General features: G+C 62.5%; 1 protein-coding gene across 4 annotated transcripts in view; it reads left to right on the top strand.

Moving 5' to 3' along the window:
* Positions 1 to 25,217, top strand: part of Clip2 (CAP-Gly domain containing linker protein 2) — a 59,904-nt gene extending 34,687 nt beyond the window's left edge. Inside the window, exons 4-17 of one of the 4 annotated variants that reach the window (XM_047533504.1) lie at positions 181 to 305; positions 1,090 to 1,303; positions 1,703 to 1,900; positions 2,698 to 2,801; positions 4,083 to 4,143; positions 10,098 to 10,202; positions 11,876 to 12,802; positions 14,519 to 14,576; positions 15,671 to 15,754; positions 16,625 to 16,781; positions 20,333 to 20,492; positions 21,552 to 21,737; positions 21,883 to 21,945; positions 24,542 to 25,217. In XM_047533504.1, the coding sequence (XP_047389460.1) occupies positions 181 to 305; positions 1,090 to 1,303; positions 1,703 to 1,900; positions 2,698 to 2,801; positions 4,083 to 4,143; positions 10,098 to 10,202; positions 11,876 to 12,802; positions 14,519 to 14,576; positions 15,671 to 15,754; positions 16,625 to 16,781; positions 20,333 to 20,492; positions 21,552 to 21,737; positions 21,883 to 21,945; positions 24,542 to 24,553 (2,454 nt within the window). In that variant the 3' untranslated portion in view covers positions 24,554 to 25,217. Of the gene's footprint in view, positions 1 to 180; positions 306 to 1,089; positions 1,304 to 1,702; positions 1,901 to 2,697; positions 2,802 to 4,082; positions 4,144 to 10,097; positions 10,203 to 11,875; positions 12,803 to 14,518; positions 14,577 to 15,670; positions 15,755 to 16,192; positions 16,303 to 16,624; positions 16,782 to 20,332; positions 20,493 to 21,551; positions 21,738 to 21,882; positions 21,946 to 24,541 lie in introns of those variants that run through there. The other 3 variants (XM_047533505.1, XM_047533506.1, XR_007106098.1) reach the window with 3 other exon arrangements.
* The last annotated feature ends 1,975 nt before the right edge of the window (positions 25,218 to 27,192 follow it).

Here is a 27,192-nt window from a genome sequence, read left to right as displayed (position 1 = left end):
GCTTGGGATGGCCTGGGAGGCACTGGAACCTGCGTCCCTCCTGGCTGCTCCTGAGTCTCCTCTTCCTCTTCCTGCTGCAGGAGGAGGGAGGGAGGGGATGAGCCTGGGCACCCGGGAGCACGTGCCGTCCCCACTGTGCCCACCTCACCCTCCAGCCCTGCATCCCTCGTGTGCCAACAGGTCGGCGGGACAAAGACCGGCGTGGTGCGGTATGTGGGGGAGACGGACTTCGCCAAGGGCGAGTGGTGTGGCGTGGAGCTGGACGAGCCCCTGGGCAAGAACGACGGGGCAGTGGCGGGCACCAGGTGGGCTGGTCCCCGGGACGTGGGCGGTGGCCTGCGGAGGGGCAGGGAACGCGTGGGTGTGGATGCCGTAGCCCTGGACGCTGCGGGCCGAGCGGAGATGCTCTCTGCCGCTCAGGCAGAGTCCCCAGGGACAGGCTGGTGACCCGGGCCTGGTAGGAAGGTGAGGTTCGCTGGTGCAGAGGAGGGAGCAGAGACCTGGAGGCGGGTGGGGCACAGACTCGGGGTGCATCAGGAACTGGTGGTCCCACATGGGGTCCAGGACCAGAGTGGCTTTGCGGGCAGAGAGTCCGTGGTTTCCATGGCAACATCCGCCGCCCTCCCTTTTTGGGGTGGGTGTTTCTCTGCTCTGCAGCAGCCCGCCCATCCCAGGGTGTCTTCAGGCGTGGGGAACCCCTGGGCAGCAAGCTGACGGGGGTAGTCCAAGCACAGCCACGGGAATAGGGCTGTGGATGGCTGGGGGCTCTGAGTGGTCTTTGGGAGCCAAGTTAGGGGACTTTGGACCCCAGCCTGCCACCAACCCAGCTGTGTGATGGCGAGCCAGTCTCTTGACCTCTCTGGCCCACGTGTCCTGATCTGTGAATGTGGACAGCACTGGGACTGGTGTACCGCGAGCCCCGGGCTGGGCTTAGGTGTCCACAGCTGCAGGCCCCTCGGGGCTCGCTGTCCCCCGCCCCCTGGAGCCCCGTCCATTTGTCTGCCGTGGGTGTGGGCGGCGGGCTTAGGAGAGGTGGGAGGCCGGGCGCCGGCCGTGGGGCCTGGTGGCAGCGTGCCCCTGCTTCCCTAGGTACTTCCAGTGCCCGCCCAAGTTCGGTCTCTTCGCGCCCATCCACAAGGTCCTCCGCATCGGCTTCCCGTCCACCAGCCCAGCCAAGGCCAAGAAGAGCCAGCGCATGGCCATGGGTGTGTCCGCGCTGGCCCACAGCCCCAGCAGCTCCTCCATCAGCTCCGTCAGCTCCGTGGCCTCCTCCGTCGGGGGCCGGCCCAGCCGCAGCGGCCTGGTGAGGGGTGTGGTGGTGCGGGTGGGGGAGCCAGGCGTCCGTCTGTCCGCAGCTGGCCCTGGTGCCAGGCTCCGCGTTGACAACATGAAGGTGCACGTTTTCATGGGAAGGTGGCCACGTACCTCCACGTGGCTCCTCTGTCCCTGCCGTAGTGGAGGCCCGAGGCCCACCGGGTTACGGAGGGCTGGCTGCCATGGCACAGGCCTGGGGGACAGGAAGAGCAGGCTGCTCCAGGGAGTGGGCAGAGGACCCCCGCTGAGCCCAGGCGTTCCCTGAGCCTCGAGCATCAGGGTGCACATGGGGGAGGCGGGGCCAGGGCGTCCAGGCTGGGGCAGGGAGGAGCGGGCCGGAGTCAAGGCCCGAGGGCCGCGGATCCTGAGCCCGCCCGCACCCCCGCAGCTCACGGAGACCTCCTCGCGCTACGCCCGCAAGATCTCGGGCACCACGGCGCTGCAGGAGGCCCTGAAGGAGAAGCAGCAGCACATCGAGCAGCTGCTGGCCGAGCGGGACCTGGAGCGGGCCGAGGTGGCCAAGGCCACCAGCCACATCTGCGAGGTGGAGAAGGAGATCGCCCTGCTCAAGGCACAGCACGAGCAGGTGGGCGGCAGGCCGCTGCGGGGCCACCGGGGCCCCTCCCCCCAGTCCCCAACGCCACTCGCCACTCGCACGCAGAGACCAAGATGTACGCCGGCAGCTCGCGCGCCCCACTTTCCAGGCCTGCAGCGACCCGGCGAGCCCGGCAGCTGCTCTGTCCTCCCATGTTTGAGCCTTTTCTAGGTCATAAAAAATTCTTCATTAAGTTAACGGCTGTGTGGCCATCACCGTGGCCTGTGTCCTTGCCCACGTGGCCGGTCCCCTGCCATCATTTACAGCTGCCCATTTTTCTCTTGCTGCGTGGTCCTGCCCAGACCCCTGGGTACCCGTCCGGCTCGCTCTTGAGCACTTTTGTGGCTGGGCTTCAGGGGGGACCCTGCCCAACTCGGGCCGGGCGTCCCTCGGCGTCTCTGAGTGAGCCCCGCACACCCTGTACCCCGCGGGGCCCATATCGTCTCTTGTGTGCCCAGATCCGGAAAGCCAAGTTCCGGAGGCCAGGATCCAGCGCCTGCCCAGCACGTGCATCCCCGGCAGTTCAGAGACCCCGTGTGCTGAGAGGCGCCTTCCGCCCGGGCTGAGGGAGGGGGAGGTACTTGGGTGGCCGTTCTTGGGCACACAGTTGACTGTCCCCCAGGTGGGGCCTCCTCTGCCCTTCCCTTCTGGGCCCCCGTGGCCCAGCCTGCTGGGCATCCAGGCTGGCTCCTCGCTCTCCCTGCCTCTGCCCTGCCCCCTGACCCTGCCTGGACCCCACACCCCAGGAGGCTGGCCCTGACCCTGCCGTGGCCCTTGCTCGGGGCCAGTATGTTGCAGAGGCAGAGGAGAAGCTGCAGCGGGCCCGGCAGCTGGTGGAGAGCGTGCGGAAGGAGAAGGTGGACCTGTCCAACCAGCTGGAGGAAGAGCGGAGGTGCGCGGGGCTGCAGGACGGGAGGCGCCGCCCCGGGTCCAGCCCCTTTCCAGGCCTGCTCCCACCCCTGCTGTTACCTGGACTCAACCCCAGCCTGTGGGCAGGGGTGACAGGGTGACGGGAACGGAGCACCCGCAGAGGCCGGGCACCCGTGGACATGGTCCAGCGGCTCGTCATAGGAGAACTGCCTGGCCTCCTGTGACCAGACGGCCCCGGGTCACTGCCCGGAGCTCCCTGCCCCTTCCTGGGGCTTTGTCCCCACTCCCCGTGTAGATGGCAGTGGCAGGACCCCTGGAGTACCTCGCACCCCTGGAGTGCCAGCCCCATGCCAGCCCTGTGCCGAGTGCCCCCCAGCGTCGTCCTTAGAGTGAGCCGGGGGCAGTGCTGCCCGATCACAGACGGGGAGACGGACCCCCTGCTGGGACTTGGGGTGCTGGTGTTTTCTGCCCTGCCCAGTGGCATGTGGGAGACAGTCCCCTCTGTGTGCCTGAGGCGGGTCCAGGGATGGGGCACAAGGCCCTCCCCCCCAGGGAAGGCTCCTGGCCAAGGTCAGGTGCGGGAGGGTGGCAAGGTCCCCAGAAAGCCCAGGGACAGGCACGGGTGTCCTGACCAGCTGGACAGGGAGGCGGAGCTGACAGTGGTGGCTTGCCCTGGTCCCTGAGCCGCTCCCTACCTCCTGAGGACGCCCAGATTTCTGCACCCCCCCCCGACGGCGTGGGCAGCCCCCGGCGTCCGCGCCCCGACTCGCGTGTGTGTTTTGGGCGTTGAGCCCAAGCGTGCCCCCACAGACTGCTGTTCCTGTCTGACTCCCAGAAACGAAGGTTTATTTATATCCGCCTGAGATGGTCATTGGCGCCCACACATCTGGTTCCCATGGCAATGCTGATGCTGATAATCAAAAGCAGGTCTTTAAGGCAATGCAGTAGGGGCCAGCTTTGGCCTGTGCTTGCTGTGTGACCTTGGGCAGGCTGCTTGCCTTCTCTGGGCCCACTGTCTTTCCTCCCCACTCACAGATTTGTCCACTTGGCAGTGTCTGCTCCCTGCAGTCTTCACTAGCATGGCTGTGCATCCATTTATGGCCCTCTGTCCTCTGTTCCCCCTGGCCACCCTCCGGGGGGAGGAAGAAGGGTCTGCTCAGAGTGCAGGGTGGGAAGCTGGGAGAGCTGCAGGCCTCTGCTCTCCTGGGACCGTCCCTCCATCCCTCTGTGTGGTCTGAACTCAGACTCCAGCTGCAGACAGCCTGGCCAGGCCTGGTCAGCGCACTCTCTCCCGCCCCTGCAGGAAGGTGGAGGACCTGCAGTTCCGGGTGGAGGAGGAGTCCATCACCAAGGGAGACCTGGAGGTAAGGGCAGGCCCTCCCAGCCCTGTGGGTGCCCTGCCTGGGGGCAGCTGGGGGGCTGGAGGGGAAACACAGGGGAGGGCCAGTCATCCTGGAGAGCAGGCAGGGCTGGCCGGACCCGGGCCAGAGCCGGCGTGGGAATGGCTCTTCGTCTGGACCCCATAGGAGCCCATGGTGGTGGCTGGACTGGGGGACAGGATGGGCCAGGGCAGCGAGGACACCACCTGGACCCGAGAAGGAAGTAGCTGGACTTCCCATCCCTCCTCGTTGGCCAGTAGCCCCAAAGTTGTCCCTCGGGCCCCCAGTTCACCTGGGACTCCGGGTGTAGCCTTGGCTGGAAGCTCATGGAGAACTGGGACTCAGACAGACAGATGGCCCCCAGGCGGGTCCCTCGGCTGTCACCGCACGCCTGGGTCTAGACACCCTTCCCCCGAGCTGGGATGGGGCTCAGCTCAGTTAGCCTGCTGACCTGCCCTGGAGCCCTCCCAAGACCACGCAGGGACCGCAGGTGTCCTGGGGCCACAGGTGTCCTGGGGCCACGTTGAAGGGAGAGGAGCACATTCCTACTGTAGCCCTCACTGCTGCCTGGGAGATGAGGGACAGGGACTCCAGGGCTGGCAGATGGACTAGGGGACAGTGAGGTTTGGGCCTCTTCCTTTCCTGGGTCAGCTTCCTCGTCTGTAAAATGAGGAGGGCGAATTCCCATGGGGGCTCCCACCCAAGCCTGCATCCGGAGGGCACGCCAGGCGCCAGGCCCCAGGCCCCACCCCAGCAGACCTGGGACCCCAGAAGTGCATTCCCACAAGTGGACGGTGCCGCCCAGGGCCACACTTGGGGAATCGTGGCTGGAGATCCTTCTAGAAATGAGCTTTGAGCTCAATCAGAAGGCACAGTTTCTGACTGAAAAGAGCCATGTTAAGACCCCTGACTTCCAGTTCCCCACCAGCAAAAGAGCACATGGGTGTCCTGTCCCTGGGCCACCGCGACTGGGCGGCAGCGGTCGGGTCGAGTGCCCTGGGTGGTCTCGGCCAGCAGCTCCATTAGGGTATCTGCCACCTGGGCTTAAGGAACGGAGGTGGCATTGGGCTATTTCATGTCGGTTTCCCTCATAGCCCAGGGTACAGGTCACGTGTTCACGTTTGGCTGGTTTTTCCGACGGGCAGCTGTCCTGCAGGGGCTGGGCAGGGCTTGTGAGAAAGCACCCGGGGTCCCCAGAACAGCCCCCTCTGCCAGCGCCAGTCCCCAGGGAGGGAAATGCACACCCCAGACAGGCGTCGGAGGCCCGGGCCAGACTCCGCCGGAGCTGGAGCGAGCCTGCCGCCCCGCGGGCCCCCTCCCTCTTCCCACCCAGGTCGCTGCCTGGCGGCCTCTGGCTCGCTCTGTCTCGGGCCTCTGCCCGCCTGCCCCCTTCTCCAGCCTTCCCCGCGCCACCCATCGCCCGCCCATCACCTGCCAGTCATCCTCATGGGAGAATCTGATTGGCCCCAGGCTAGCCAATAGTCTGGCTGGCTTTGGGTCAGGTGTCCCCGATCCTGCTGGGCCTGGTGGGAGCGGCTGGGTGGGGGACAATGACAGCTAGTTCATCGGGAAGGGCAGTAGAATCCCGCATAAATCAAGTCACCACCATATTTATGGCAACCAGGAGGCAAGTTGACCCCTCATCCCCGCCCACCTTAAAAGTCAAAATTAAAAGCCGGGACCCCGCCTGGACCCCTCGGGTTGTGTCACCCCATCTCTCAGCTGCTCCTGAGAGTCATTTCCCTCCTGTTCCCTGCCCCAGTGACACCTGGTGACCCATTCCAACACCCGCCTTCTCGGCTGGCACGTCCTCCTGGGCCATCTGCCTCTGGTCCAGACTTGCCTCCAGAGCCTCCAGGCTGGGGCCTCAGGCGCCCTTGTTGGGCGCTCCCTGGGCCCAACGATGCCTAGTGACATCGCCACCAGGAATCCTTGGGCTGCAAAAAAAAAAAAAAAAAAAAAAAAAAAATGTAAATCTCCACAACCAAGTATCTGAAAACAAGAGCCACTGTGTCCTCAGTCCTGGAGGCCAGAAGCCCAAAATGGCGGCGTTGGCTGGGCTGGGCCGGGCTGGGCCCCTGTGGAAGGAGGCTCCAAGGGGGCCTGGACACCACCTGCCTGGCTTCTCCAGGCCTGGCCGTGTCCCTCCAGCCCCCGCCTGCCGAGTGGCAGCTTCCCCTGTGTCTGACACGTGGCCTTCTCCCGAGGACACCAGGCCTGGGGTCTGGGCCCACCCGATCCAGGCTGATGTCAGTCATGACGGGGACACAGACCCTGTTCCAAACAGGACCCCATCCTGAGATTCGGGCAGGCAGGACCTCTGGGGACATGATTCATGGCAGAGCAGTGCCCCAGGTGGAGCAGGCCTCGTGTCCCGGCCCTGCCCATCACCACCTGACCCTCCCACCACAGAAACTGCTCCCGAGGCCCCAGCCCACAGCTGGCTTCTCTTGGAATCTTCTCTCCCACTCTTCCCTCCACAAGACTTGCTCTTGACCTTGGGGCCCACATCGCCTCTTGACCCTAGGGCCAGCACCTCGCATGGACGGCGGTGCCAGCCCCCAGCCCGCCCCTCTCTGTCCTTGCTCCTCCGGCCTCTGTTCTGCACACCGAAGTCACAGTAGTCTTCTTAAAAATATCTCCAAAGTTTTTAGTAGTGGAGAATGTTAAAGCTGAACAGAAGCCAAGAGGGCAGTGTCTCGAGCTCCCAGGTCCACACCGCCGGCTTCTCCAGCTGCCACCTGGTGGCTGGTCCTGCTTCAGCTGCGCCGGCCCCTGTCAAGTCCCAGGAGTGTTGGGCCAAAGCGTCTGCGTGACCCCAGGTCCTGCCCCTGCCTATTCACACCAGGCTCTGAGGAGTGGCCCCAAGAGACCCTTAGGCCCCAAGCTGATGAGCCCCAGGCTGGTGGGCCCCTGGCTGCCCCTGACGGGCCAGGCTGCATGCCCCTCTGAGGCCCTGGCGCCACATCCTGCCTCAAGCGGCTCCCCGCCCAGGCCCACCCCAGGTTCCCTCTCCAGGGTGGGACCTTGTCCAGCTTGTTCGCCTCTGTGTCCCCAGTGCCAGGACGTGGTCGGGAGTGGGCTCATGCAGTGGGCTTCCTGTGTCACAGGCAGGAGCGGGCTTTGGGGTGCACGCCCGCCCTGGACGTTGGAGCCTTAGGCCCGGCAGCACTGGGGTTTTGTGGTTTTGCTGTTGGGTCATCTGGGCTGCAGTGTCCTCCTGGTTGCACCCGGTGCCTCCGCGTGGCCTGTCATTTGCAGAGACCCAGGGAGGCCCTGTGCCTCCTCCCCAGCTCACTAATGGCGCCAGCCCCGGGCTGCCCGATGGCTGCCTCCAGGTGGCGGGGTGGACGCTGTGCGAGGGGCGGGGAAAGGGCTGCGCGTGGGTTCTGCCACGGTGCCGGGAGGTGGGCCGGGGCAGGGAAGCGGCAGCCCGGCCTCTCCACCTCAGGAGCGGGGCTCAGGCTGATTCTGGAGAAAGCACCCCCCATACTCAGCTTTTCTGCTGCCGTGACTAGAAGACCAGAACACCTGTAGGCGAGGGAAGTCTACTCGGGGTTCACGGCTTCAGAGGACTCAGTCCATAGACGGCCGGCCCCTAGCGTGGGGCTCCGGGCGAGGCAGAACAGCATGGCGGGAGGCTGTGGCGGGGGAAGCAGCTCGCAGGATGATCAGGGAGCAGACTCCTGGCTCCAGACACAAAATACCTACCCGAGGCCGCCCCCAGTGCCCCTCCAGCCACACCCCATCTGCCTGCGGTCGCACCCGGTCCTCCCCATCCGGGGGCTGGTTCACAGCCAGCCATCCCCTCTGAGCCGTCTAGCGCTGCTCACAGAGCTTCTGGGGACACCTCACAGCCAAACCATGACCGCACCCGTTGGGGGACGTGGCGCTCTTGGCTCTGGGCCCTGCTCTGCTGAAGCTGCTGGTGGCGCTGAGCCCCAGGCCTCTCTGGAGCGGCTGCTCTGCTCCCAGGTGGAGGTTCAGTTGGCAGGGTTTTTGTTACTCCTTGAGGAAAATTCAAAAAACAAGGTGACGAGCCAAAGATGCAGGCATCTCCATGGCCGTCGATGAGTTGCAAGCGAAGTAGTCACCCCTCAGCGTCCCGGGAGGACCCCGGTGGATACCGCGACCATCAGATGCTCCAGCCCCTGTATGAACGGGACAGTATTTGCATAGAACCTTCACACCTAGCAGGTGCTTGATGTCATATCTAGGTGATCATGGCCCCAGACAGCGTAGGTGCTGGGTACATGGTTGTTTTACTGGGTAGCTAATGACAAGGAACAAAGTGTGTATGTACTTAGTACAGATTGAGGGGTGTTTTCTTTGGTTTGGGGTAACAGGGATTGAACCCAGGGGTGCTTGGCCACTGAGCCACATCCCCAGCCTTTCTTGTTTTTTGAGACAGGGTCTCACCAAGATGCTTAGGGCCTTGCCAAGTTGGTGAGGCTGACCTCGCATTTGCGATCCTCCTGCCTCAGCCTCCCATGCTGGGATTACAGGTGTGCACCACCACCGTGCCCGGCCCGGAATCCGTTTTTAGGAAATTTTCACTGGTGCATGCTTGTGATCCCAGCAACCTGGAGGATCGCAGATTTGAGGCCAGCCTCACAACTTAGCAAGGCCCTTTCTCAAAAGAAAAATAAATCACTGAAAAGGGGATGGAGCTCAGTGAGGCACCCTCGGATTCAATCCCCAGTACCAAAAAAAATGGGGAGGGGATTATTTTCAACTCGAGGTTGGTGGAATCTGCAGATGTGGGCCCTGCAGGTGTGGAGGGCTATCTCTGGGCGGGTGGTCTCTCCACCTTGGGCAGTGGACCAGCCCGGGCCCTCTGCTGGGCGCACGTGCTGTTCTGCTAAGGCGCACCTGCTTAGAGCTGCCCTGCGACTTGACTGTACCGAGTCTGCTGGAAGGAGAGCCCCCTCTCTTCTGCACCAGGTGAGCCTGGTTTCCAGCTGGTTCCCCGGGGTACCCTGGCAAGAGCCCTCTGCTCCCTGCCTCTGCGTGGACAATCAGATGCCATCGTGGCTGCCCCAAGAATGTCGGGCCTTGTTAGCAGATGAAGCGGGTGTTGTGCTGCAGGAACAGAGGGACCCTTGTGCTTTCTGGAGAGCAGGCGTCCTCCACCGGCCTGGGGCAGGCAGTGGGAGGCACAGCCTGGCTCCGCTGAGGCTGGAGAACCAAGATGGCCAGCGCATTCCATGGATCGGCCCTCAGCACAGGCCTGGGGGCAGGAGTCCTGGGATCCTCTATTACCTCCTCCTCCTACAGGCCTCCTATGTGCGGGACCCTGTGCCCAAAATGAGGTACAGCCCACTGAGGGGCAGCAGAGAGAGACTGGGCCCTCCCAGGAGCCTGCAGCAGGGTCCTGAAAATCCCAGGGCACCTGGGGGGTAACAGGGGGAACCAGTGCCCACTCTCACCCCAGCAAGGTCAGCTAAGGCCGGGAGGGTTGCCACAGTCTCCTCTGCCTTAAACACAACCAGCCAGATCCGGGCGTGATGCGTCCCAGAGACTCCAGAGACCAAGGCAGGAGGATTGAAAGCTTGAGGCTAGTCAGGCCCCTAGCAACTTCGTGAGATCCTTTCTCAAAAAAAAAAAAAAAAAAAGGGCTGGGGATGTGGCTCAGTGGTTAAGCGCCCCTGGGTTCAATCACTGGTATCCTCCCCTCCTTGCCACCCATAAAAAGAACCACCCAGCCAGGCACAGTGCTGGGCGGGCGCAGCATCCCGCTCCCCAGACCTCTCTCTCCCTGCGCGATTCTGGCTCCTCGGCCTGCTCTGCCTATCTGGTTCACGAAGATGACGCCTCCTCTCTCTTTCTCTCTCTCTCTCCCCCCACTTTCTCCGGCTTCCTCTTCCCCGCGCCCCTCCCACTCCGCCCCTCCCACGCCTCCCCGCGCCCCTCCCACGCCCCGCCCCCGGGTGGAGCAGACCCAGACGCAGCTGGAGCACGCGCGCATTGGGGAGCTGGAGCAGAGCCTGCGACTGGAGAAGGCGCAGGCCGAGCGGCTGCTCAGAGAATTAGCGGACAACCGGGTAACCCGCCCCGCCGCCCCGGCCGGCCGCCGAGGCCCCTCGGCTCCTCGTTACCACTCCCGGCCTCCGCTGCTGTCACCACTGCCGCCCCTTCTCCTGCCCCCTTTCGGGAGGGAAGGAGTTAGGCGTGCGCCTAGGCTCCACGGCCACGTCTGCTCCCCAGGAGGCCCCTGCTCAGGACCCCGGGGGCTGGGATGGCCCGTGAGACGGCCCTGTGCTTCGCCCCTCGGGCTCTGGCACGTCGTGGGACGGGGCCTCCTGGACGTGGTCAGGCAAGGGCATTTCCTTCCTGCGCCTCCCGGCCAAGGAGACCAGGAGGCCGGCAGCTGCAGGTCTGGGTGTCTCTAGCCTAGGTGACAGGAAGGCCAGGCTCGAAGGAGCTAGGCCGAAGAATGATGGGGCTTGGGGAAAGTGGGTGCTCCCAGGGGGTGCGACTGCCAACCCCAGCGAAGTGCTGCTTGGAGGCCAGCTCCCCTGAATCGCCAGCACACGGCCCCATGTCCCACACTTCCCGCCCGCTGGCCCCTGCCCAGCCACTGTGTGTGCGCTGAGGCCAGCAGACAGCGGTGGCGGGAAACACCTGCCGCAGTGTGAGGGTTGGCGGCAGCACACCCCGGGACGGGCGATCGCGTGGGGTGTTGGAGACCCCGGCATCTGCTGGGACGCGGGCAGGTGGTGGCCCGAGACCACGCATGCTCATCCGCATGCTCGGGCGTGTGGAAACCCGCCTGTGAGCAGGTTGGAGTCTCCACTGGAGGCGCCTGATCTTGTTCAGCAGCTGACACGGCGAAAACAGGTTTACTGAACCAAAGAACCTTCACGAACAAAAGCTTTTAAGTTCGTAAAAGATTTGAAACGTTAAAATATGTTGCTTCTAGTCTGGCGTGATGGCCCAGCTTTTCCTGAAGCTGAGGCAGAAGGATCACAAGTTGGAGGCCAGCCTCCACAACTTAGTGAGTCCCTTGTCTGAAAATAAAGAATAAAGAAGGCTGAATGTAGCTCAGTGGTAGAACACCCCCAGTGCAATCCCCAGCACCCCAGATCTGGTGCAGTTAGGTAGGGTTTTGGAGGATGGAACCCCTGATGGGTCTGGAAGCCTCAGTTCTGTTCTGCTTAAGGTTTGAAGGCTGAGCCGCCTTTGACCACTGTCTTGGGCCAGGTCCTCTGTGAGTCAACCCATTCTGGCCTGGGCCACACTCTCTCTACAGTGAGATAATGCAGAACTTACTCTGGCCTCTAAAAATTACATTAGTAACCCATGCAGCGGCACACACCTATAATCCTGATGACTCAGGAGGCCGAGGCAGGAGGATTGCAAGTTCGAGGCCAGCCTCAGCAACTTGCTGTAAGCAACTTGGTGAGACCCTGTCTCGAAATAAAAAACAGGGCTAGGGATGTGGCTAGTGGTAAAGTTCCCCTGGTTTCAATCCCCAGTCCCCACCAAAACGTTTCTAAAAGGCGGTAACTTCAGCTTCAAGAAAGTGTCATCTTGAAGACGGAGTTTCTCTTACCCACCAATTTGTCCCAAACCACTTGGGCAGCGGGGACCTGGGCCACTCCCCGTCATGTGGCTTCTCCCATCTTTGGGGGTCCAGCCAGCACCAGGGGGGAGTGGGCCCCCTCCTTCCTCCCGCCTTCCCACCCTCTGACCGCATGGCCCTCTCTCCCGCTAGCTGACAACGGTGGCCGAGAAGTCTCGGGTGCTGCAGCTGGAAGAGGAGCTGACCCTGCGCTGTGGCGAGATCCGGGAGCTCCAGCAGTACCTCCTGCACGCAGGACCCCCGCCGCCCGACCACCCGGAGGCTGCCGAGACCCTGCGCCTACGGGAGCGGCTGCTGTCGGCCGGCAAGGAGCGCCCTCGGGAGAGCGGCCTGCTGCGGGACAAGTACGAGAAGGCCCTGAAGGCCTACCAGGCCGAGGCCGAGAAGCTGCGGGCGGCCAACGAGCGCTACGCCCAGGAGGTGGCCGACCTCAAGGACAAGGTCCAGCAGGCCACCAGCGAGAACATGGGGCTCATGGACAACTGGAAGTCCAAGCTGGACTCGCTGGCTTCCGACCACCAGAAGTCCCTGGAGGAGCTCAAGGCCACGCTCAGCTCGGGGCCCGGCGCCCAGCAGAAGGAGATCGGGGAGCTGAAGGCGGTGATGGAGGGCATCAAGATGGAGCACCAGCTGGAGCTGGGCAACCTGCGTGCCAAGCACGACCTGGAGACGGCCGTGCACCTGAAGGAGAAGGAGGGCCTGCGCCAGCGGCTGCAGGAGGCCCAGGAGGAGCTGGCCGGGCTGCGGCAGCACTGGCGGGCCCAGCTGGAGGCACAGGCCAGCCAGCACCGGCTGGAGCTGCGGGAGGCCCAGGAGCAGGGCCGCGAGGCCCAGCTGCGCGTGCAGGAGCTGGAGGCCGAGTACCGCGGGCAGGCGCAGGCCATCGAGTTCCTCAAGGAGCAGATCGCCCTGGCCGAGGAGAAGATGCTGGACCAGGAGCGGCTGCAGCGGGCGGAGGCCCAGGGCAAGCAGGAGGCCGCGCGGCTGCGGGAGAGGCTCCTGGTGGCCGAGAACAGGCTGCAGGCCGCGGAGGCCCTGTGCTCGGCCCAGCACACCCACGTATGCGCCGGCACCCGACCGGGTGGGGGCCTGGGCGGGTGTCCACGCTGCGCACTCTGCTCGCCCCGGGCTCAAGGAGGGTGACGGGAGGCGCATGGGGAAGTCGCCCGTGTCCAGCCCTTCCCCGGTCGCCGGGCAGGCTCCCGCTGGCCCTTCTGAGGGGCACGTACCCAGGGAGCCTGGAGGACCCTGTCCACCCCAGCAGGGCTGCCTGGCCCTGTGTTGCCCCATTTCACACGAACTCCCTGCCGGCCAGCACGGGCTCCAGACTCGGGTCAGCCGGGGCTCGGGGGGTCACCTTCCTGTGCCCCACCCAGCAGCGGACATAGGGTACTGCTGCCGGTAGAGCTGGCCGCGGGCGCCCGTGGGGGCGGAAGCCGGCTCCTGCGGGAGGCTGCTGGGCCCCTGGGTTCTTGAGCTTTCTCAGAACCTAGCGTCTGGGCACTCCACCGTCTGCAGTCCAAGTCCAGGTTCCTTCTCCTGTGAAAGGAGGCCCGGGTCCCTGCAGTGGCCTCCCTGCCCCTTCCCCGGGGAGGCACCATCTTTGGCCCTTGCTCTCCAGACCCGGGGTGGGGAGGAGGAGGAGACCCAGGAGCTGATATGTGGGTGGCCAGATTGGCCACCAGGGGTGGGCGGGATGGGGCCCGCAGCCCCGACCTGGACCCCTGGCGGGAAGGCGGGGTGCTGCTGGGGTTCCACAGGGCTGGAGCACAGAGGCTGAGGGTGCCCCATCCCCTGGCCAAATAACCAGCGGCTCCTGGGCCGCAGAGTGGTGTTGGCCTCTGGAGGGACCTTCCGTAGTTCGTGGGCCTCCAGCTGGACACATGTGTGCCCAGGATTCAGAAGTTCAGGCCCTAGCTGGGCGCGGTGGCACACGCCTGTAACCCTAGTGGGCTGGAGGCTGAGGCAGGAGGATCTCGAGTTCAAAGCCAGCCTCAGCAGCTTAGCCAGACCTTAAGCAACTCAGTGAGACCCTGTCACTAAATAAAACGTAAAGAGGACTGGGATGTGGCTCAGTGGTTAAGCGCCCCTGGGTCCAGTCTCCACTACCAAAAAAAAAAAAAAAAATGTAGGTCCAGAGAAGCAGCTGGGTTTTCTCTTCTTAGCGTGTGCCTCATCTTACTGAAAGCGTATGCTTTAAGACCAAGGGGGCTTGGTTAGTCACTACTCATGGAGATTGAGAAGTGGGGCTTAGGATGTATGAACAGAAGTGTGAGCAGCAGGGTGAGGGAGGTGACCCCCTGCCCCGCTCCCGGGCCCCTCATCTGCAGCCTTAGACTCCAGCCTGCTGCTGGGCCAGGTCAGCCAGCAGGCCACAGGAAGCGTGTTGGTTGCCTTTTCACTTGTATTTGCCAAGGTGATTTTTTTCTTCTTTGGCTCCTGAGTTTGTTGTTAAACAGAAGCACTAGAAAGGAGCGGGCACGCTGCACCCCTCACAAGCTGGCCCTGGGGTGCCGCACACGCACCTGGGGCACTCGCGCTCCTTTGTGGGTGGGGAACCAAGCCGGGCCAGCGATCTCAGGGTGTCCCCGGGAGAAGAAGCCTGTTCAACGTGACAGGCGTCGTCAGCAAAGCCAGGGGTCCGCGCGGAGGCGGCAGCATCTCGGGGAGGTGGGCCCGGGAGCCTGCGGGCCGCGCGTCAGCCCCGCCGGACGCCTCCCGCGGGGTGAGGTGCGCAGGCGCCAGGCGGCCCACCTGACAGGCCCCTCCTTTCAGATGATCGAGTCCAACGACCTTTCAGAGGAGAAAATCAGGATGAAGGAGACGGTGGAGGGTGAGTGGGGCTGGGCCTGGCGGGCGGGCCTGGGGCGGGGCTGGCTGGCGGCGCCCTCCAGCGGCGACTCGGGTGCCCTGCATCATCCGCCGGGCCCGATGCAGCCCCTCTGGAGCGTCAGGACTGCAAAGCTCTTATTACTGTTTGGTTTTAACTTTATTTTTAAGACTAGCTGAAACTTCAGATGGTCCGAAGGCCAGCGGTCCCTTCCTGGGGTTTTCTGTGCCTTGAGACTAGGTGACGTAGCTGGTCCCTCGCCTCCCACACGCACAGCCTTTTCTGGTTCTGCGTTGAACGCCAGCCCCATGGCTGTCCCCTGTCAGGGCCCAGCTTCTGCAGGTGCCCAGAGACCTGCTGCATGGAGGCGCCATCTTGAGTTCAGCCAGCTTCCTAAAACCTGTGCCAATCACGGCTGTCGTGTGCAGTCCTGAGGTGGATCCACAGCCAGGCCTGGTGCATGCTGGGCAAGTGCTCTGCACCCTCAGTCCAGCACCTCATCTCTTTTCATGGCCAAATAATATTCCATTGTATGGACGTACCACCACATTTTGTTCCTTCCTTCACCTCTTGGTGGACCTTGGGGTTGTGGGGACGGGAGCTGCTGTGGACATGGGTGGGTGTGTCTTCTTTCTGGGAGTGGATTGCTAGGCTGTAGGCTCAATCCGTGTGATGCTCTGAGGAACTACCCGACTCTCTTGGCTCTTCTTGCTTATTTTGCCAAGTGATCGTAGCGTCAGCTTGCCTTGATGTAAAAAAGTTAGAATCTTGGTATTTTTGTTGCTATAGCATCCGGTTTATAAATTCAGCTGGGAAAGTCCGTAGGCTTCCAAGCTGCCTTCCTTGTTCATCTTCCTGGTGGCTTTGTGAGATGGGCCAGAGTGGATCTCTCATGACTGCTGACCTGACCACCCTTTTGAGGAGAGTCCAGTTCCCCAAGGCCACACAGGGTTGGATCCTCTTCCTCAGGGTGGGTTTCTTAGAGAAAGGGCCAGTCTGAGGGAAGAGTTGGACCCTTGCTTTTAGATTCCTGGAGGACTGTCCACTGGCCCACACTATTGACCCTGGGGCTTCAATGGCTTCTTATCTCTCCCTAGGCCTGCAGGACAAGCTGAACAAGAGGGACAAAGAAGTGACAGCCTTGACCTCCCAGACCGAGATGCTCAGGGCCCAAGTAAGTGGTAAGTCTCCTCCCGCAGGGCAGATGCGGGGGCTTTCTCAGGCCGAGGGGCCCGCGTGCTTTGGAGCATGCGGTGGGCGGTGCCTGGTCAGCGTGCCCCCCACTCTGGCGTGAAAAGGTAGCAGCGGGCCAGTTGGCCTGCCCGGGACGTGCCTGGGCACCGCAAGTGGGCAAGAGGTGGACTCAGGGACGTCCGGCGGCTTCTGTCCCCAGAGCCGGCCGTGGGCGCTCTGTGTCCCGGAACCCCCCACCCCCGAGTCCTCGCTCTGGCCTTGAGGACCCTGGCTTCTCGCAGTAGCAGTCCCTGCTAGAAGTGCCACGCGTGGTCACAGAGCTGGGGGGACGGACACTGGCTGTGGCCACGGGGCAGCCTGGGGAGAGGCGGGGGTCTGGAATGGGGGATCTGCGTGACAAACTGGCCCTGCTTCTCGTCCACCAGAACGCCAGTGGTGGTGGCCCAGTGACGGCGCCCCTCCTGGGAAATGGTTCCCACCCCCTCTTCTCTCCAGTCCCCGTCACGTTCACGTGGCCTAATGGGTCCCGACAAAGGTCAGTGGACCTCAGACTCCTCCCAGGCCAAGGAGAAGGCAGCTCCTCCTTGTGCCCGCAGCGTCACCCGCCGCGTCCTCCGGGAGGGTGGCCTGCTGCCCCATCCCCGGCCGGGCCGCTGTGCTTGGGGGATCGGCCTGCCCGGAGCAGCCGTCCTCCGGGGCCCTTGCCGCCCGCCCTGACGGACCACGGGGCGCCCGAGGCTTTGGAGTCCACGTGGCGGAGCCCGTCCCGGGAGGCTGGCTCCGTGCCGCCCGGGCCTGGGGGGACACACTCCCAGGCCATCCCAACCCTCTCCCTCCTTTCCCCGCGCCGCCCCCAGCGCTGGAGAGCAAGTGCAAGTCAGGGGAGAAGAAGGCGGAGGCGCTCCTGAAGGAGAAGCGGCGCCTGGAGGCGGAGCTGGAGGCCGTGACCCGCAAGACCCACGACGCCTCGGGCCAGCTGGTCCTCATCAGCCAGGAGCTGCTGCGCAAGGAGCGGTGAGTCGGCCTGGGGCCCCACCGGGCGCCACCCGCTGCTGACCGCCTCTCTTCCTGGCCGCGCTCCCCCGGAGGTTAACCAGTCTCCTCCCAGGACAGGGAGGGTGGCCGGGCCGGTGGCCAGGTCACCAGTGGTGCCTACAGATGAAGCCAGACCCATCTTTTTAAAAGTGTCTGAAGTTGCAGGGGACGGGACATCCTTACTGTTGTGCGGTGCTGAGGATGGAACCCAGGGCCTCACACCTGCCAGGCAAGCGCTCTGCCCCTCAGAATCCCAGCCCCTCAGAATCCTTCTCAACACAGATCTCCCAGCACAGCTTATGGGAACGATGGGCTTCCCCAACTTTTTGGTCTCAGGGACCCTATTTTGGGGGGTCAGGTACCAGGGATTGAACCCAGGGGTACTCAACCACTGAGCCACATCCCCAGCCCTATTTTCTATTTTATTTAGAGTCAGTGTCTCCCTGAGTTGCTTAGTGCCTTCGCTGTTGCTGAGGCTGGCTTTGAACCCGTGATCTTCCTGCCTCGGCCTCCTGAGCTACTGGGATTACAGGCGTGCCCCACCATGCCAGGTGCAACTGGATAATTTTTTTTTTTAAGAGTTTAAAAGAGTCCCTGTGGCTGGGTGTGGTGGCGCACACCTGTAATCCCAGCAACTCAGGAGGCTGAGGCAGGAGGATCAGGAGTTCAAAGCCAGGCTCAGCAACTTAGCCAGGCCCTAAGCAACTTAACAAGACCCTGTCTCTAAATAAAAAATAAAAAGGGCTGAGGATGTGACTCAGTGGTTAAGCGCCCCCTGGGTTCAATTCCCACTCCCCCCAAAAAAATTATCATTTCCCCCAAGAATCTTTTGTTCATTTTTTATTAACCATATTAGAAATTAAAACTGAGAAATTTAAAGATTTTTCTTTTCTTTTTCTTTTTCTTTTTTTTTTTTTTTTTGTTTGAACTAGGGATTGAACCCAGGGGCACTTCACTGAACCACATCCTCAGCCCTTTTTATTTTTTATTTTGAGGCAGGAGCTCACTAAGTTACTGAGGCTGGCTTTGAACTCGTGGCCCTCCTGCCTCAGCCTCCCCACTCAGCCGCTGGGATTACAGGCATGCACCACCATGCAGGCTAAACACATTTCTTAATTCATCGCATAATAAGCCAGTGGCATGTCATGTGAAAATATGCTTCTGATAAAAAGCAAATTTTTCCAAAACAAAACAAAAAGAAATGTTTACTGAGCAGGATGGAATCTTTTCCTGGGTTTGCAAACGTCTTGGACGTTGGGCCTGAAGATAGCCAGACTCTTGAATCTTCTACATTCACTCTTGGCAATTCAGTGTTTCTGCTGAAGTATAATAATGAAAATCTGCCCTGACATATGTAGTTGGAGTATTTATAATATATTTTCCAGATGATTATCGCCTTGCCATGTAGCTCTGGGAAAACCCATGGTGTGCTCAAGAGAAACGACAATGAAAATAGTTACGTTGTTATTATGGAAGTAGTCTTGGCCTTGTGGAACCCCTTAGGGGTCCCCAGACCACACTCTGAGAACCACTGGGCTAGATTTCTTTTTTTAATGAGTAACTGGATTAGCATTTAAAAATCAGAAGATGCCCTATAAAATCCAGATTTCACGATTCCCTTTAAGACTGAAAGGTCTGAGGACACCCATCCCGCGCTGGGAGCGCGCCCCCTGCAGACCCTGGGTCCGCACCCGCCGCCCTCATTATGTTCACGGTTGTGATTCTCCAGCTGGCGACCTCTGCTTTCGCAGAGGACTCACAAGCGTCCTTTTGTAGAAGATGCTGGCTCCTCCCACCCAGCCTCCCCCGGAGCGCGCTGCACAGATCTGCTTTAAATCCTCCACCTTCCCGAAAATCGCCCGCCCGCCAGCAGGAAACGCATGGAGCGACAGCGCCCCCTGCAGGCGCGGCCCGGCCTGATCCTCCGGCCCCCTCTCCGTCCTGCCTGGAGATCCTTCCTGGGCGCTCAGCCCCGCACCTTCTCCCAGGAGTCTTTCCGGACTGTCCCGGCCACAGGGACGCTCTCTGCCCCCCGAGTCTCAGTAGAAATCGTCAGCGTTTTTGTCCTTAACCAGTTCCATCATTGCTGCGCTGGGGCCTTTTGTTTTTGGGGTTTTTTTATGATGCCCGGGATGGAGCCCAGGGACTCAGATGCTCAGCAAGCGCGCTTCACTGAGCAGCGCTCTCAGCTCAGTCAGACACTTGGGGTTTTCCTCCCCCACCTCGCTGCCCATGTGCACCCAGCCTCCTGGAAAGTCTCCTTCCTTGGGGTCTTTTTCCAAAGGCCAGTCAGTCCTCAAGGCTCCGGTCACTCTCCAAGGCTCCTTTGAAGTCTTTTTTTTTTTTTTTGGTTCAGAGATTGAACCCAGGGGCGCTCAACCACTGAGCCACATCTCCAGCCCTTTTTATTTTTATTTTTTTATTTTGAGACAGGGTCTGGCTAAATTGCTTAGGGCTTGGCTAAGTTGCTGAGACTAGCTTTGAACTTGCAACCCTCCTGCCTCAACCTCCCAAGCCACTGGATTACAGGGACATGCCACCACACCCAGTGAAGCCTTTCTTGATTGCTGGAGGCCACAGAGGGCTCCTCCACACCCTGTGGTGCTCAGGATGGGGCAGATCAGTCACAACTGCTTTGGTAACCATGACATGTATCCATCAAGCAGCAGATTAATGGCAGAGCTTCTCCCTCCTCATATAACAAAAAAATCTGGAGGTGGCCATGACTGGCAGCTACAAGCCGCCCATGCCCTGTAATCCCAGCAGCTCAGGAGGCTGAGGCAGGAGGATCCAAGTTCAAGGCTAGCCTCAGCAACTTAGTGACACCCTGTTTCTCCAAAAAAAAAAAAAAAAAAAAAAAAGTAAAAAGGGATTGAGGATATAGCTCAGTGGGAGAGCACCCCGGGTTCAGCCCCTAGTCCCCAAAAGAAGATCTCAGTGCCAACACTTCTGCAGTTCACCTCCTCTGCCCCTCCTAGTTACAGTGTGGTGGCTGAAGCTCCAGCCATCACATTTAGAGGGAAGGAGGAGGAGAGGGAAAGGGGCAGTGCCTGCATATGTCTACTTTGTTCCCAGCTACACGTGGCTAAGGAGTAGTGGAGTCTCCCCTCCTGGGTGGTGTACGCAGGTGAGGAGGGGCGCAGGCATTGCTAATCCATCACCGCCCTCTTCTGCAGAGCCCCTGCGTGGCCTGAGAACCGGCCTCCCATACCATGGCAGGCGCCTGCTCCTGAGGAGGCGTTGAGTGGCGTATGAAGCTTGTTTGACATCAGGCATTTAGAACATCTTGCCACCTGGGATCCCTTGAGTGAATGTTTGACGCTTGCGTTTTTTAAACCTCAGTATGTTCCCTCTCCTCTTCCCCCGCCGCCGAGACGCCCCCAGCCCTTACTCTCATCGCGCTCGATTTTTAAAACAGCTTCGAAACCATCCAGGAGTGGCCAAGTCCCTCGGCCTTGCCACGCCCGGTCCCGGCCCCTTGGCCCAGTGCCTGGTGGGGGAGGGCTGAGCCGCTGCCCTGTGCCCCCCAGGAGCCTGAACGAGCTGCGGGTGCTGCTGCTGGAGTCCAGTCGCCACTCCCCGGGGCCCGAGAGGGACCTGAGCCGCGAGGTGCACAAGGCCGAGTGGCGGATCAAGGAGCAGAAACTCAAGGACGACATCCGGGGCCTCCGTGAGAAGCTGACCGGGCTGGTACGTGGACCCCGGGACGGCAGGGTGCGGCTGACCTGCCTAGAGGCCTGGGGCCAGCGGAGGCGGTGAGCTCCTGGTGCAGGGAGGGAGCTGCCGAGACCAGGCTCCTGTCTGGGTCACGCCAGAGAGCCCTAGGAAGCCCCGCCCCGGCCAGCAGTTCTGCCCAGTGAGCCCAGGGACCTGGGATGGGCTGGTGAGGGCGGCTGGCGCAGCCTTCCCCGCGTTAGCAGAAGCTCTGGCCGGGCCTGGGGCTCCTGCGCCAACCAACTAGGGGAGCCTGGCTGCAGCCGCGTCTGGGGTGGGGTTTGGGACAGGCAGGTGACCCTGGCAGCCCAGGGTAAGACAGGCCCCCCGCCATGGTCAGCACTCAGGACAAGCCTGTGGTCAGTCTCCAGGTCAGTCTCGAGGACAGGCCTCTGTCAGGGCAGCTGTTCTGAAGCCCCTCACACCCTCCAGCCCAGCCACCGGGGCTCCGCCACACTGTGGGGGAGATAGAAGGAAAGGGCACCACTGGGCCCAGCCACCTGCTGACCTTCAGGTCTGCCGAATCTGACCAGCCGCACTGTGGCCTTCATGAGCCAGGAGTGATGTGGGAGACCAGCCCACCCTCTGCACCCAGGACCCACCACCCGGGGCCAGTGGGACCTGGGGGAGTCTCGCACACAGTAAGGCCTGTGGCAAGGGACAGTGCTGAGCTCAGACTCGCCCCGGGGCCCAGGCTGGTGGCCCGCTCAGGGCAGCCTCCTGAACAGAGGAGGGGGATGGACAGAGGGTCAGAGCCCCCTGCTGTGCCTTGGTGGTGGAAGCTGACTGCTGAGGCCATGGTGGGGAGGGACGGGTCACGTGGGCGAGGAGACCAGGACCCTGCACTGCGGTGCCTGGGTCAGGCGGGATGGAAGGACCCATGCGAGATCTTGGGGGGGTGAGGCGGAGCGCTGGACAGAGCTGGGAACTGGGGCTGGGGCCCCTGGGAGGGAGGAAGGCCGCAGGGACCTTTGGGCGACGCCCAGGCCGGAGCGGAGGTGAGGGTGCAGAGGGTCCCCCGCCCTGCCGCCACAGGACAAGGAGAAGGCCCTGTCGGAGCAGAGGCGCTACTCGCTCATCGACCCCGCCTCGGCGCCCGAGCTGCTGCGGCTGCAGCACCAGCTGATGAGCACGGAGGACGCGCTGCGGGACGCGCTGGACCAGGCCCAGCAGGTGGAGAAGCTGATGGAGGCCATGAGGAGCTGCCCCGACAAGGCGCAGGTGCGGTGCTGGGCATGGTCCGCGGGCTCCGGGGGCGGGGCGGCGCGGGGCGGGAGCCCGCCCGCCGGGGAGGGCGCGCCGCCTGGCGGGGGCGCCTGGGACTGCGGCCGGGCGCCCCGCTCAGCCCTGCGCCTCTCGCACGCAGACCTTGGGCAATTCCGGTTCCGCCAACGGCATCCACCAGCAAGACAAAGGCCCGAAGCAAGAGGTAAGGGCGCCCAGCGCCTCTGAGCACTTTGCCCTCGGGAGAGAATCCAGGGAGGCCGCCAGCACAACGGACAAGCAGGCTTGTGGGGACGGGCCCAGGGCGGGCGCAGGCACCGCGGCTGGCTGCGTTCCCCTGCCCTCCGAGCCTCATCTTTTTCTTTTTACAAAACTTGCTTATTGCAACATGATACATGCCTATGGGGAATTTTCTAGAAGAAACCCACAAATGTATAAATAAGAAAATACCACCAGTAGGCCTTCTACCCAGAGGTGACCAAGCTCAACTTTTAAAAAAATTTTTGTACCAGGGATTAAAACCCAGGGACGCTTAAACACTGAGCCACATCCCCAGCCCTATTTTGTATTTTATTTAGAGACAGGGTCTCACTGAGTTGCTTAGGGGCCTCGCTAAGTTGCGGAGGCTGGCCTTGAACCCGTGGTCCTCTGCCTCAGCCACTGGGATCACAGGTGTGCTCAAGCTTGACATTTTAAATGAGGTCCCTCCTGAACTTTCCCACGTACGAGTGTGTGCGTGGATGTGGTTGTTCAACGCATGCACAGTCCAGCCTTCTTGTTTGAACATACCCTGTGTGCAGATGTGCCTGTTTGTACCACTTCTTGGCACTTGGGGTCCTTCCCAGACGTGCACAGAGAGGCCAAACAAAAGAATACCCAACTGGGCGCGAGGTGTGGCTCAGTGGTAGAGCATTTGCCCAGCATGCACCAGGCCCCGGTTCTATCCCAGGGCTGCAAAAAATAAAGATAGAAGAGACCAGGCACGGTGGCGCATGCCTGCGGTCCCAGCAGCCCGGGAGGCTGAGGCAGGGGGATTGGAAGTTCAAAGCCAGCCTCAGCAAGTCAGACCCAGTCTCTAACTAAGACATAAAAAGGGCTGGGGATGTGGCCCGGTGGTGAAGCGCCCCTGGCTTCCATCCCATAGAACACTCAGTGTGCACACTCCCACCTGCGGTTGCCAAGGCAGCCATCCATTTGGGGCCACCTGGTCTTTGCAGGTTCTGTTTAGTGCCACGTTTTCAAATTTTTGTGCTTTTTGTTGGTGGGCTTCGCTCAGCATGGGTCTGTGCGCGCCTCGGGGCGCGTCCTCAGGCTCGGAGCCTGGTTCCCGTGGGGCGCACGCCCTGCTCACCACTCCTCCTCCTGGGGAGGAGAAGCGGCGGCCCACAGCCGGAATGGCTGTCCTGTTAACTTACTCGCCTGACCCAGGGGAGGAGCGGAAGCCGTCTAGGGCGTTGCCTGCCACCTGCCCCAAAAGACACTCTGGCCTGCTCCTCTCCCTCTGCTCCCCACACGTACGTGTCTGTGTTAAATAACAGGATGATTTTTTCCTGCAACTTTGGCCCAGAGCGCTGCCGCGTTTCCCGTGGGGGGGGGCGGGGCGCCGGGGTTTGTGGGAGCACAGAAGCCCCAGGCCGGGCGCACCACCCTCGGGCAGCCTGCCTGGGGCTCTGCGCTGGGTCCTGCCCCTCCAGCGGCCTTTCCTCCCGGCCCAGCAGGAGCCACTTCCTGCCGTCGGGTGTCATGTCTCCTTGGTCTCCTTTCGTCTAGAATGTTTCCTCAATTTCTCTTTGATTTTCGTGACATTGACAGTTTGAAATACAACCCTCTGTCCCCTCTTCTGTTTTCGATGCGGTTTTGTTTTGGCTCGGCTGCCGGGAATTGAGCCCAGAGGTGCTCACAGAGCCACATCCTCAGCCCTTTTCACTGTTCAGCTTGAGACCGGGTCTCCCTAAGTTGCTGAGGCTGTCCTTGAACTTGCGATCCTCCTGCCTTGGTCTCCCCAGCTGCTGGCATTACAGGCCTGTGCCACTGTACCCAGCCCTGGGCAGTGTTATTTTCAAGAGGTGCCAGGTGGCTGCCACCCCTCTCTGTCCCACAGTTAGCCCTAGCGTTCACCCACACTGTCACTGTCTGGGAACAGCTGTCCCTAGCCCGCTGTGTCACCTGGGCTGCTGTGGCTGGGGCGGGGCAGGGAACAGGCTTGCTCCTTGTCCTTCCAGTTCTGACCCTGCAGCCCCAGACCACAGCCACTCACTAGGTACAGGAGAAGCTTGGAGGCAGACTGCCAGGGGCAGACTGAGGGCAGGGCAGAGGCCAGGCGGGGTGGGCAGGTTGCCTGGAGTTGATGTCTGCACCTGCTCCAGGTGCCCCTGCAAGGCATGGGGTCGGATTAAGAAACTGAGCCAGGCTGGGTGGCACATGCTTGTAATCCCAGCAGCTCAGGAGGCTGAGGCAGGAGGATTGCAAGTTCGAGGCCAGCCTCAGCAACTTAGGTCCTGTCTCAAAATTGAAAGAGCTAGGATGTGCTCGGTGGTTAAGCCCTGTGGGTTCAATCCCCAAGGCCAGAAAAAGAGACTGAGCTTGTAGTCTCCAGTTTACATTTCCTCCCATCCAGCCTCCACACCAGCACTCAGGGCTCCTTGAAAAACCCAGGCTTCTCCTGCCTCAGGGCCTTGGCACATGCTGTTCCCCTCCCCAGCACAAGCTCCTGCCCCGCGCCCTTTTCTTTCTGGCCCTCCCACTCCCACTCGTCCCTCAGGCTCTTGAAGATTTGCTGATCAAACCTTTACTTCCTCTAGGACAAGCACTGACAGCTGAGGGACACGCTGGAGCGACCCAGTTCACACCAGAGCCCTGCCAGGCTGCCCAGCGGCACCCCTCCAGGCAGGGCCAGGACTGTTAACTTGGAGACAAGACAGTGTTTGTAACAATAAGTACTCACGCCGGACAATCCCCCACGGACCCCACCAGACCCCGCTGGACCCAGAGGCTTCCTCCAGGGCCGCGGTCAGTGGAGTGGTGCAGCCGGCAGCGTCTGGAATTTGTTGGGGGGGAGGTGGGGTGACCCAGCCAGGCTGCTGTCCCCAGAGCAAGCTTGCCTCAGGCCCCGCTGGGTGCCCTGGGTGCTTCCCTGCCCTTCTCCTGGGGCCTTCAGGCCCTGAGGGGCCAGGGCAGGGCCCAGCTTCTCCTTCAGGCACCCCGGGGACACCTGGTCTCGGGGGCAGTACAGGCCCCTTTTCTGCAGCTGCTTCTAGGCCGAGCCAGCCCAGGACTTCTTGTCCCATGGGCCGAGCCTCCTGCAAACTGCAAACAGTGGTACAAGTTCCCCGCCTCTGCCCAGGTGCAAGTGTGGGGCGGGGTCCTTCCTCCCCAAGACAGACCCAACCTGCCCCCAGCTGCTGGCCCGCCTCGGCCAGGCCGGGGCGCAGTATTAAGGCTGGGCTCCTGTCCGCGCAGGGGCCTCGGGTAAGCCCTGGCCTGTTTTGACAAAGGTCGTAGTTTACTGGGTGTTTCAGACCCGGTCTCCCGCCGCACCTATGCGCCCTGGAGCGCACGCACACGCAGAGCGGCAGGTGCGGCCCCGGCTGTGTGTCTGGGGCGTTGGCCACACGCCTGGGTTCCAGGACGCGCGCCTCGGGGCGCGCTCACAGCTGCCCCATCCGGCCTTCTGCTTTGCTGCCCCGTGTGCGGCCGAACCACCCTCGGCCACAGCGTCCCGCGGTCCAGGCTGGCAGCTCCGGTCTTTGCCCAGCCCTGGGCAGAGACCCGCCCAGTCCACCCGCTCGGGAGCCGCAGGCACGGGGCAGGTGTGCCAGGCCAGGAGCAGCCCAGATGCAGCCCTGCCCGAGCGGGTCCCCCTGAGGTCCCCGCCGCCGCCCTAACGGCAGCCCCACGACGCTTCCGCGCTAACCCAGAGCCAGGGCCGCCTGGCAGCAAGGTCAGGCCGCCCCGCCCCGCAGGGCCCGTGCCAGCAGCGTCCCCCAGCGTCGGCCTCCCCAGGTGGCCCCGGTGTGGCCTGGCCATCCCCCCAGCCTTCCCCCGCCCCGCGCGCCCCCGGTGGAATCGTGCAGTGTGGCGAGTCCGCGCTCGGGACAATAAAGCTCGTGACCGAGGTGCAGGACCCCTGCGGCACTCTGCTTCTCTCCGCCGCTTCCTGCGCTCCGCGAGGGAGCGACCCTCGGGCTCTGGCACCGCGGGCGAGGAGTTAGGCCCAGCCCAGCCTCGGCTCCGTTTGGTCCTGCTCAGGTGCAGACAAGGACCTCGGAGCTGGGGTTCAGGGGTCCTGGGATGACGCTGGGAGAGGGGGACCTCGGCAGGAACCGGTGGAGGGGCCCAGACCGGACAGCCAGGGCAGGACCCCGAGGCCTCCAGAGAGGGGGAGACACCAGGGACGCCCCTGGCTTCGGCTGGGGGCGGGAAGAGCGACCCCCTAGCACAACACGCCAACCCAGCGAGGACGGTGGCAGCTCAGGAAGGTCATTCTGCCTGACACTGACCCTCCAGGGGCCGGAAGAGCACCAGCTCCTGCCGGCTTCACAGGGCCCAGGGCCCCAGGGCCGGAACCGGGTGTTTGTGCAGGTTGTGTGGAGAGGTCCTGGAGGAAGGGGCGGGGGAGTCACAACAGTTGCTGGGGAGCTGTTGCTACCCCAAAGGGCAAAGCAAAGGAGCTGGGCGACAGACCCCGACCAGAAGCCCGGGCAAGGGAGGCTGCTGGAGAGGCCGAGGCCAGCCCCGGGCAAGGGTGCAAGGCTTCTGGGTGGCACCCAGTGGAGAACAGTCACCACCTCTCACCAGACCATCCGGGAGAGATCCGAGCACCGCCCTGTCCCCTGAACTTCCGCGGCCCAGACTGTGTCCGGAACTTAGCCACCAACCCAGCTCCCTGAACCCAGAGATCTGGCAACAGCACCCTTTCCTCCGACTTACCAACACCGGGACCCCCGGCTCCTCCTCACCTGACCCCAGGCACGGGAGGCTAAGCGGTCACCCGTCCCCGGGTAAGGGGTTTCCTTGGCCGCTCGGTTTGACCTTCAGTGGGAAGCCCTGGCCAGGGCGTGGGGTCAGAGGAGCGGCTGATCCCACTCTCCTGCGTTTGGGAGGACAGGCCCGTGGCTCACCCGGCTGTGAGGAAGAGGAGAAGCAGGGCTGGATGGCTCTGCGGTGCGAGAGGAAGTGGTTGGACGGCTGGAGCACAGGCCGGCGGCTGCCCAGGGCTGGACACTGGCCTTGCGGCCAGGTGCACGGGGCCCGAGTCTCCTGAGGGAGCATCCTGAGCACGTCTGCCCAGGGCTTGGCGCCCGGAAGGAACCTGAGGGAAGATGAAGACCGGGGGCGGGCGATGGCGGCAGCGCAGAGCCCTGGTCCTGGGAGGGCATGCTGGGCACTCCCTTCAGAGGCCCTGGGGTGACCTGGGGCTGGGGCCATGTCTCAGACCACGCTGGCCTGCAGA

Source organism: Sciurus carolinensis, chromosome 18, assembly GCF_902686445.1.
Source record: "Sciurus carolinensis chromosome 18, mSciCar1.2, whole genome shotgun sequence".
Classification (NCBI taxonomy): Eukaryota; Metazoa; Chordata; class Mammalia; order Rodentia; family Sciuridae; genus Sciurus; species Sciurus carolinensis.
The sequence above is the reverse complement of the archived record's forward strand: the minus strand, read 5'-3'. Positions and strand labels throughout refer to the sequence as shown.